The sequence below is a fragment of the Alligator sinensis genome, unplaced genomic scaffold (assembly GCF_000455745.1).
Source record: "Alligator sinensis unplaced genomic scaffold, ASM45574v1 scaffold1200_1, whole genome shotgun sequence".
Taxonomy (NCBI): Eukaryota; Metazoa; Chordata; order Crocodylia; family Alligatoridae; genus Alligator; species Alligator sinensis.
In genome coordinates this window covers 184,809-195,804 of record NW_005842772.1, presented here as the reverse complement: position 1 = coordinate 195,804, position 10,996 = coordinate 184,809, and the positions used below count along the sequence as shown (strand labels likewise).

The 10,996-nt window shown below is 50.3% G+C and overlaps 1 protein-coding gene across 1 annotated transcript in view; it reads right to left on the bottom strand.

The window, feature by feature from the left end:
- RPTOR (regulatory associated protein of MTOR complex 1) overlaps positions 1 to 10,996 on the bottom strand; it is a gene marked incomplete at its 5' end in the record, with an annotated part of 215,924 nt that overhangs the window by 36,597 nt on the left and 168,331 nt on the right. Inside the window, 3 exons of the mRNA XM_025216909.1 lie at positions 3,683 to 3,793; positions 5,440 to 5,623; positions 6,337 to 6,440. Of these exons, the coding sequence (XP_025072694.1) occupies positions 3,683 to 3,793; positions 5,440 to 5,623; positions 6,337 to 6,440 (399 nt within the window). The remainder of the gene's footprint in view (positions 1 to 3,682; positions 3,794 to 5,439; positions 5,624 to 6,336; positions 6,441 to 10,996) is intronic.

The following is a 10,996-nucleotide window of genomic DNA, read 5'->3' as shown; positions in this document are numbered from 1 at the left end:
TGCAGGGGGTTGGACTCGATGATCTATTGAGGTCCCTTCCGACCCTAACATCTATGAATCACCTATGAATCTATGAAATGCTCAAAGGAGACAGGACAAGCTGTGGGTCTGTACTGGAGCCTTTGCCACGCCATATGCAACTCTCAAGGACTCAGAACTTGTGTCAATCCAGAGCCTTTCTCCTCCGAGACAACCACCTACAGCCTAAAGCACGTGCTCCCATCCCCAGCCGTTTCAGTCCCTGAGCTCTTAAACAAGCACTTCCCAAGCATATTTTCCAGCAGTAACAGGAATTATACCTTCTCCCCCGTGTCTGTGTTCTTTTATTAAGGAAACCACAGAACCTGTTTGACTCAAAAACTTCAGCAAAAACATCACAGTTTACCAGGTCTGTCAAATCTCAGCTGGTAAAAAGGAGACAAGCAGAAACAGGCAGTTAGAGTCGAAACCAGTCAGACACTTTGCTATGAGAGACGCTGGCACACCTGCCACGTTCGGAAAGGCTGGCATCACGTGCGAGGCAAGATCACCGTGGCCCCAGCTTCATCCGTCTATGGATGCAGTTCGGTGCCGGCACTTGGAGCATCCAAGGCTCTTAGGCGAGGCATCTCAACCATTTGGGGCCAAGCGTCGTATAAACCAACCAGCCCTGTGCATTCATGTGAGAGCGCCTTGCCCCTCTGCTCCTGTACTCACACCTCTCCCCTTCTCCCTTTTCTAACAAAGGCTTCTCTCTGGTTTATGCACGTGAAGTCCTCTGCCTAAAAAAATAATTGCTCCCTGCATGCCCACTAATACTGCTTAATACTAAAATCTGATTGGCTGTCGAGAGTGATTTATTGTATTAATAAAGACACCACTCTTGTGAACAACTATCCTCAGAAAGCAGACAAATGTTTTTAATAAGCATTGAGAGATAAGCCACCATAATCCCTATTTCTCACTTTTTTTCCCCTATAAAACTTACTTATTCTTTTGGTCTTGGAAACGAGACTCTGACATTCCTCTTGACCAAAGCAAATCTTAGTGTAAAAGCCCAAAAGCTTGAAGTATGACCTAGTATTTGAGTCCTGCTGGTCAGAAATAAGTCCTAATATATTACAGCAAAAGCTCCATTATCCGGCACCCTGCCAGATAACCAAATGTGCCGGTTATCTGAGAGGTGTCTGTCTGGTTGGGCAAAGACGCCTCTCCCACCGCGTCTGGCGCGTCCACATCTCAGATTAACCATGCCGCCCCTCCACTGGTGTCAGTGTGCCGGGGGAAAGGGACGGGGGGCTCCGCGCAGGCTGCTTTCCCCCAGGCTGTGGGATTCGACAAAACAAGAAGTCCCACTTCCGGTTTCCCTTTTGCCGTGTCAACTGGCGTCAACTGGCATGCCGGTTAATAGAGTATGCCGGTTAATGAAGTGCCGGTTAACGCAGCTTTTACTGTATTGGCTAAGCTGCTAATGGTGTCAAGGGAAAATTAATTACATTAGTAGTATAGCTGATGATGAAGCACCGGGCCATCCATTTTGCTACCGAGGGCTGCCTCTTGGCAATTCAAGTTAAAACAACAACAACAACAAAAATCAAGTGACTTGGAAACTTGCCTCCAGTTTCACTAGTTTCATAATGCATAGAGACATGCAGCCACTTACTTCCCAACATTACCCTAATGTTTTGCTGCTTCAACAAGACGTGCTTCATGAAGGATCCATAATGGACGGTTCATTGTTATTGCTCAGAACGGGGGAAATTATGCACGAAACGGGCAATTCTTCCTTATGCTTAAAAGATGTGAATCATCAGCGGCTGCTTATTAAAACCGGCACCCAGCAGTATTTCCCTGGGGTTCGAGTAGCATCGTCTCACTGGGTTGTGTCACATGGACATTCTGGGATTTGCCCTTATGTCTTACCCGAGTTATTTGGACAGTGACAGTATTACAGACTTGTTCATCTGTGTGTGACGTGTGTCACCTGCTGAGTCAAACAGTGGACGCAACTACACGTGCAATTATTGCTATTTGGCTTTACTTCACAGTAAATTTGCTGCACAATAGACTAATTTCCTGCATAGTAAGCACCTGCACATGTAGACGATGACGCTTTAACGCGCAGTAAAGCGTCTCGTGTAGACATGGCCAGCGATGCCTTCAAAAAACTGAAGCTGGAAATTCAGTTATACTTTGTTCTGTTTGAATCCCAAGACCTTGGGAGTTGTCCTCCCAAAGGCCCTGGGTTTCCCTTTTTTGTATGGGAGTAAGAATTACTGCTTGCAATCTGTGTTTTGATTTAATAGCTAGGACTGAAATCATAAGTAACCTTTTCTCAGGAAATCCGGGGAGCTGGGAGGCAATCTCTCCTTTGTGCCACTGAGAAACAGCACTCACCTCCCAATTAAAAACTTCATTTATCCTAGTGCCAGGCTTTGGCATGTGTCTCACACTGCACTGACAAGTGGGAAACTGGGGGGAACCACTTTTGAAAGCATCTCAGAGGGTACAGACAGATATAACTGTACTGGGATCAAACAGCACCAGAATAAGCTGTTACACTGTAACAGAAGATTTGTCATCCCTGCTCCCATTGCCCACTTGCTTTACTGCAAGTGCAATATTTTTAACCTAATAAACAAGGTTGTGGGAGTCTTCCCCAGGCACTAATTCAGATTTCCAGTTGCTATCGCAGCCCCTCTCCTGAGAGAAAGGGCATTTCATAAGAAGCCTGCAAGCAGATCCCAGATCTAAGGTTGCAGGGTCACGTCTAGCTCCAAGTGGAGGACACGCTCTGCTGACACTAGGATTAAATGGACTTCACTTAAGGCAGAATTATCAACGATTACCTCTGCTCAGTTTAGCCCCAGCACCACCAGAAACCAAACTGCACAGGCAGGAACAAAGCAGCACCTCTGCCCCTGCCACTGGAACAAAGGAGGCTCACTGCACTGACTTTGACTCGGGCAACCCAGCAGTATTTATTGTGCCTGTTCCTTTGTGGGTGGCAGCAGAGAGGGTTTTTATCACCAGATTTTTCCCGGAAAGTTAACCTGGGTGCACCCATGTGCTGTCCACTTCAGGCAAGATTATCTGTTAATCCTCCTTGGCATACACAAACCAGAACTGCCGCTTAACAGAGGCAACTTCATATAGGTAAAGCGTTAAAACGATGGCTGCATCGGGCAGAGATGGTATTTCTTTGCCTTCACTGTGTGCTGACCCTGGAGAACAGCACCACTAAAACATATGCTCCCACCCACCCATTGCTGGACCCCGTGATGAATCTTGTCTTTGTCTTACTTTGTCATCCCACCCCACTTCACTTGCTTACGAGGATTACTGAACATCTGTACAGTGCATTGAAGATTAAGCCTGCTAGTTAGGTGCTAAATACAATGCAATTAACCCAATTCTCTTCCTTCTGACATCTGTCCGCTATGGGCAAAGGAACACAAATTCAGCATTGTAACTTTGCTCCACTTCCCCTCCAGTCACTTCTCTTCCCACATACTCCAGGCAGGGTGTTAGGTGGTCTCGGAGAGCAGTGGGGTAGTGACAACACTCTCGCGGCAGTGACTGAAAGGACCATGAATGCTCTGAATAGGGAATGTGCTGGGCTTGCACTGAAGGGCGTCAGATCCCCACCTCCCTGAGAGACTCAGCGGTGTGACACTGTAAACGTGGAGGAAGAAAACCTTACCTTCATGACAGGCTGAGCAAAATATTTTGCACTCCAGTCACAAAACCCGGTCTGCATTGTGGCCGAAATGAAGTTTTTGTGTCCCACGGTATCATCGGCGTCGTCGGTGGTCTGCCCAGGGAGAAGGGAAGAGAACACCAAGGTGAAAGTTTGTGGTTTCCGCTAAAAGATGCTGCCTGGACAGTAGGGCATGTTGCAGGCCGGGCCTTGAGAAACAACCTTTACAAAAGCTCTTGGTAGATGGATGGAGTCTACCTATATGGGCATAAGCACACAGCTCCTCTGGGCTGCAAGACTGATGTGCTTCTGGGCACTACTCTACGGTTAACATGAAGTAGCTCATCTTGAGGGGTCAGCGGATGGTGTTTCCTCTCTATGTATTGACTTGAGTCGAGTCCCTTGTGCCAGGCAGAACAACCCAAAGCCGCCACTGAATGCTGCAGGGTGGTTCTGGTGATGAACTGGTGGGGCCCACTTCAGTTCCTAACATACAGGTGGTGCCCACATCTCAGGGGGTGCCTTCAAGCTGGCAGTAAGGCTGCAGAACAAGTGAGCCAAGAGACCCTCTTTCCCCTTGAGGTTCCCTTCCTGGTCAGGGGTACGTGCAAAGCTGCTGCCTGGGCTGCATCTATACAGAGAATAACTTGGTCTCTAGCTCTGACCAGGCAGGGATTTTAGTCAGCCTTTCCTGCACACGGTGGGGTTCTCTCTCTGAGCAGCCGAGATCGCTCCCACTTTGGTCTTCCCAGACCCAGAAAGAGCAGCCCTGCAGAGGGTGCAACTGGGCAGCCACTACTAGAGTGGAGCACGCTAGCAAGCTGCAAGTTCAAAGTGAGGTGGATGGGCTGAATGACGTGTGAAAATCTGCCCAGCCCCACCTCAGCCTGCCTGGTGTCAGTCAGCACTCAGTTTCTGAATCCCCCCAGATACTGACCTCCAGCTCTCTCCACTGGGCTCTTCTGCAGCCCCAGCAAGATGGCTGCAGCTCGTACACTAAAACAGCGCTCTCTCCCGCTGCAGACAGCTTGGGCTTTTGAGAGGGTCTGGAGATGTGGGTCTATTCCCTTCTCTGTCACTAACCATGAGCAAGTCTCCCCTTTTGTGCCTTGGTTTCCATACAAGTGACAATACTGATACGACTTGCCCTCGATAAGGGCCAGATATTGTTAAAGCCCTTTGGCACTGAGTGCACCAGGCCCCGGGTATGCCTGGCTTGCCTATTTCCCCACTGCAGCCCCTCGGTACCCACCGACATTCTTTCTACTTCAGTGGATCTAATGGGGACACCTTGCAAAGCACACCCACGTTCTGTTGCTGAAGACCTGAGTGCATCCTGTCCTAAAGCTGTGTGATTGGGGCTGCTCCTGCCATGCCCAGCTGCTCTGACGTGATGGTACGGTTTCTATGTTCCCTGCAGCTGGAGGCATTGACTCCTGCCCTCTGAGAACTGCCACGCAACTTTGTTCATTAAGGTGAGGCAGCAGCACTGTCTTATGTAAAGTGATTGAATGTTTACAGAAGAATAAACAGCCTATTCCGATTAAACACCTCTTGGCGGTGGCAGCACCGAGTAATGTCACATCAAGAGCCGCAAAGTGACATTTATACTGCAGAGCGGGAAAATAATTCATTTTTATTTCACTGATTAGAAGCTACACAGACGCCACCAGCAGTGGCAAAAAGCAAACAAAAGGGCTCCGGGGAGTCGAAGAGCAAACAAGAGGCCTGCGTGATGGCGAGGAGGGAGTCCGTCTTACCTGGTCCGGTCCTTTGTCAAACATTTTCCTGGTCCTGGGGAACTGGTGAGAGTGGGGTGTGTACTGGACCCCAATGTTGCCCACATTCGCAGATCTCACAGATGCGATGTCCCGGCTGACCGGCTGCTTGGTCACATCATTCGTCAGGCTGGAGCTGCTCGTGCTGGCAGTGGGAGGGGACCCTCTAAGCAGCAGGAAAGGAAACAGGGATGAACAAGACAGTGGCGCAGGAGAGGAGACTCGCTATCACTTTCTGACCTGAATGATGCTCTCTTAAATCTATGAGCTGGCCTTACTCCTATCACCAAGTCCCTCTCACTTGCTCCTAACAAAGCTGCCTGCTCCTGATTCTCCCAAGCCCTTAAGGGGCAAACAGCCTTGTTACACTGACATTCACCTTGCGACACGGCCAGCGAGCAACATGCGGTTACAGAACCATTCTGGAGCCAGGCATCTCCCAGCTTGTCTTGTTTGTAAGGGGGTCAAGTCGGGAGCTGCAACTGCTACTTCCACGGGGAGGGAGGACGGGGTTTGGGACTTTCCAAATCTGGCCATGGCCACATGGCTCTTCCACTAACTGATTTGGAGGCAGCCTGGTGCTGGTCAGGTAACCCTGAGGCCTCCCCAACTCTAAGGAGAGGGAAGGCGGATCAGATCCAAGAAGACTGTAAATGCCGCCAACCTCAGATCAACCCATTACACAAGGGTAGCAGCGTCGGCATGTGCCCTGCTTCTTCCGCTTGCCCCTTGCCCAGATAAGAATGGCAAAGGAGAATCCAGCACATCTGCTTCACCACCCCCGGCTCCATCCTCTGGAGGGACTACTGGTGGGGAGTGGGTGCAGAAATCCATTCGCCCTGTAACCTGCACATTATTAACACGGACAAGGCAACTTACCCCACTTGGTGGATGTGCATGCCCTTGTTGGTAGGGCTGGCGGGGGCAGACTGGGTGAGCGAGGAGGTGTCAAGGATGCGCTGGGGGCGGGCATTTACTGTTGCCTACGGAGGAAACCAGAGCATGGAACAGGTTGGTAGGGTGAAAAAGGCGAGTCCCGTGATTTACTATCTAATAAAAGCACGTGTCTTGGGTTAAGTGCAGTTCAGCTCTCTATCAAAGTGGGATTTTAACAATATACACGAAAGCCTCCTGAACAATCCCCAGATCACTGTGTGATTAGGCCACTTTGTTAGAAAGTGCTTACCAGAAGGAATCCTTCTGCTATTTACAGGGAGAGGCTCTGGGCTACGGCATAATCCCTTCCCATAATTAAACTGCAATCGAAGTCTTGTACTGGCACTTGCAAAAAAGCTGCCAAAAGGCAAGCTACCAGCCTGGGGGTGACTTGCTGACAGCAAGGCTTTTCTCCCTCCTCTTGGAAAACAAGGGTTGGATATCTTACCCAGCCCAGCACCGCTCCCCTACCCCCAAATTCCAGACCTGCTTTCATGCTCGAGTCAGAGCTTTCACTGTAAGTATGGCCATTGCATAAAGATACCCAACTTCTTGCTATCCCCCTGAACAATGCTGGAGCCCCTGCAGCCTCTCCAAGCATTTTACAAACAGGAAGCCTCACAGCACTCCTGCCACGAGTCACTTCATGTACTAGGGAAACGCAGTCAGGACCAGTGCAGGATGAGTCACTATTCACCAGCATTCAACAACTGCCTGGAAAGGAGACTCTGATTGAAGGAGGCAGGGAGAAGTCCCTTTTTTGCTGGGAAGGGCTGGATGCAGCCCTAAGAGCAGCCAGAGGAGGGGTGGTGAAGAAGTCAAGACAGCTGCCTCACGTTCCCCCTTTCCCTAGACAGAACATGCTGCCAGTGGCGGGTAACCAAGCCCTGAGACAAAAATTTCTGCTTGCTTGGAGACCCCAAACTGAGATCCCTTCCCCCCCTACACACATACTTCCCCCCTCTTTTCATGCACTGGAACAGCTTTTCAGGGACAGAAGCATCCCCGAGCCAACAAAACTGACTGGTACAGAGGGCAGCAGTCATGACATGGGCAGGCTGACTGATCCCTCTTGAAGTGGCTGGAGAATCGGGATTGCACAGTGGGGAGGAAGGGGGACATCCTTGGGCAAGGGAACCTCTGAACTGGTGGGGGAAGGGGGGGCAGGAGACACTGTGCTCAACATGGTACGGCCAGGGCAGTCGCACTAATGCAAGGCAGGCGAAGGGGAAGAGCTGTGTGCACAGCTTCCTGGGCTCCACGCAGCTAGCGAGCAGAAAAGGCAGAATGCATGTCCGGAGGGAGCAGCACTATCAGCTTTTGCACTTTACACACACTATTTGCTGGAGACAGAAAATCAAGGCAGTCGTGCTTGAGAGTACATCCTGCCTTGCTCCCGCCACCTCTTTGCGGGAACCAGAGGGTCCTTGGAGGCAGCCTCGGATTTCGCCTATCCTTAGATGACCTAATGGGGAATTCAAACCCTCTCGAATGTCACCGGGCTGGCTCCAAGGAGCATGGAGAGCGATGGCTATGACAGCACGGTGTGTCCACAGGCTGCCCGTGCACAAGTGGGGCTCCTGAGCAAAGCACTGCTTTGTACCCTGGGAACAAGGCAGCCATCTGAGCTATCCTACTGAGCTCTTGGTGGCATGAAACCAATGCACTTCCCAGGCCATCCTCCTCCAGCATCAGGGACAGATGCTCCACCGTCACCACCACCCAACAGCGCCGGTCAGATCTTCTAGAACGCTGTCTGGAGCGGACAGAAGGTCTCGTAACAAAGAGGGAGGACAGACGAGATTTAGCAACTCAGAACTAACTACTGGTCATAATGAGCTCTAATTTGCCACGAAAGGCCCAGGGGTTGCAGTCAGGTGTTTGTCATCCAAAGCAGCTTGGATTCCAGGTCAGGCTAGTTCCGGAAGAGCTAGGATGCAAAATGAGCGAGACAAAGTCCTTCGTGAAAGAGAACGGGCATTTGTTCTTCTACCGCAGCGATCCACGGGCTGTGGGATCACAAGGCAAAGGCAGAATTGGTAACACCCCACCTGAGGCAGCTCTTCCCCAAGTCTCACTTCCTGGAGGGGGGCTCTCACAGCCTTCACATCGCATCCTGCCCAGGAGGGGAGATGGTAACTTTGAGTAATGACCTCGGGTAGCAAGAACAAGCAGGCAGAGCCATTTGTTCACGCACAGAACCGCGTGCCAAGGAGGTTTGTTATACAGAAGTAACTCTCAAGGTAACTGAGCTTCAGAAGGTTTGTTATACAGAAGTAACTCTCAAGGTATCTGGGCTTCAGCCCTGCCAATGAAAGCAGCTGAATGAAACAACCTGGGAGAATGGCTTCGTTAATTAATCATGATCACACACTTTTAAAGAGCCTGCATCACTTGCTAGACTCTCATTTGTTTTCAGTCCAGACAGACCAGAAAAGCAGGGCTTTATGGTTTTCTTAAAGTTGGAGTGGTGAAAGACATCTAGTTCATCCCACTGTGTTTCCTTAATTCAAATGCTGGACTAGAAAGCCATCCAGTGGGAGATGCCGCGTGCCCCAGAAACAACAGCGTGCGTTTCAGGAGTGGAGAGGCACATGGGTTTTTAACCAGCTCATCCTAGATTCATAGATGTTAGGGTCAGAAGGGACCTCAATAGATCATCGAGTCCGACCCCCTGCATAGGCAGGGAAGAGTGCTGGGTCTAGATGACCCCAGCTAGATGCATATCCTAAGCCTACAAAGCCATGTGCTGTCTTCTGGAGCACTCCCCGTCTTCCCGTGGCCAAGGAGCCAGTCATGGTTCCAGCAGAGATGCAGATATTCAGACATTTGTCTCTCCCGTTTGAAAAAAACAAAAATCTGGCTGGGTCTGATTCAGATGAAGGCAGTCATAAGCAACTTGCCTGCTGGTAATGCACAATCTGCTTTTCAAGACTAAATTTAGCAAAGTTATTCTTATTTAAAACAGAGTAGCTGCTGTCTCCTAGCCTGAGGCTTACCACATGGTCTTGAAGATGACTGACCACTACAGTAATGCTCTCAGTGCGGTGCAATGGCTCTGTTCAGGTTCTTATATTGTGGCCCATCACCCTCTCATCTGAGCCCCTTCCATTAACAAGATCAGTAACATGACTATCACTGGCACGGTTTTGTAGCTTCTGACACAGCAAACCATACGGGCTCACGCGCAGAGTGATTTTGGCATTTCTTTTTCAGAAGCTTTAAATGTTTGCTGGCCGCACATGAATCTGGGGCGGTTTAGAAAGTGATGTTCCTGCCTTGGGCAGAGTGCAGGACTGGATGACGCCCTACTGTCCCTTGCAGACTTAGTTTTCTATGATGTTATGATCCAACATGATTTCCCCCTCGCCCACCGTGTTTCAGACCAGCCAGCCACCTGAAACATCTGTTTCCTCCACAACTCCAATCAGGAGCAGGAGGGACACCTGGCACCCCCATGTTCTAACACATCCCAGCTCTGCCTGTCCAAGGCATATTTGGTACAACAAGCACTCTCATAAATAAGCTTAACCTCCTGGGACTGTCACAGCTTCACAATGTGCAGGATTTCAGGGCCCAAACGGCACGTGAAGATAGGGATACTCTACTGGGTTGAAGAAGGAGCATTTTCCAAGAGCCCAGTGTACTTCCCTGGGACTATCCGGGTCCCACAGCTGGGAGCTTAAGAGAACACAAGGGAGAAACTTGCTCTATATATGGGAAGTCAATGGCAAAACCTCACTTAAGCACATCCAGGCCTTTGGAAGCCATGTGAACTCACAAGCGCAGGGAGGCGTGGAGGTAAGACTGTAAATCCAGGTTGTAGCACTTACGGTGGAGCCTCTGAGCACAATTAAATGCCAGATCATGACCCCAGATTTTCAGCTTTAAGGCTTTATTCTGGACGGTTTAGATTGCAGCCCAACCTGTCAGGTTGCTTAAAGGCAAACTTTTTAGGAGTCGCATGCGTTGTTTAGCACCGTGGACAGCTCAGGAGGAGACTCGGCACTCTGTGAATGGGAAGACTGCACACACGGGCTCTTCCTCGGCTTCCGACTGAGGCAAAGGAGGAAGAAACTGCTCGCTTGAAGGTCCACAGCTAAAAACCCTGGCAAAAATAAGTGCTTCAACTGTTTGAGGTGTAAAACCATCCAAAGCACCAGTGCCTCAGAGACTGAGGGCCAGAGAGCAGCTGGAAGAGAAGCAGAGCGTAAGACGTAAAGCGTCCACCTGCTCCAGGTGAGAAAATCCTCGCGGCTTGGAGCCAGCCCTCCTGTCCAACCGTCATCCGTCCCCATCTCCTCCGGCCCTCCCTGATGGGCAGCACTTGCCCACTTTTCTTTCAGTTGTGCGCTCGGAGACTCAGCACAACCTCAGCTGCTTTCACAACCACAGCAGAAGGCAGGTTACTTTGCACTGCTGCTTCCTTCCCCAGATGACACCCTACCCCACTGCCTACAGACAGACAGGGGGCCAGCCACCAAACCAGGCTGCTGACCCCTCCGAATACAGAGAAAAGTGTGAAGGGAATCAGATTTGCAGCCTCTGGTGAAGAGGAAACTCCATCTGCTGCTGTGCCGCTTCAGTCAGAGCCTTACAAAAT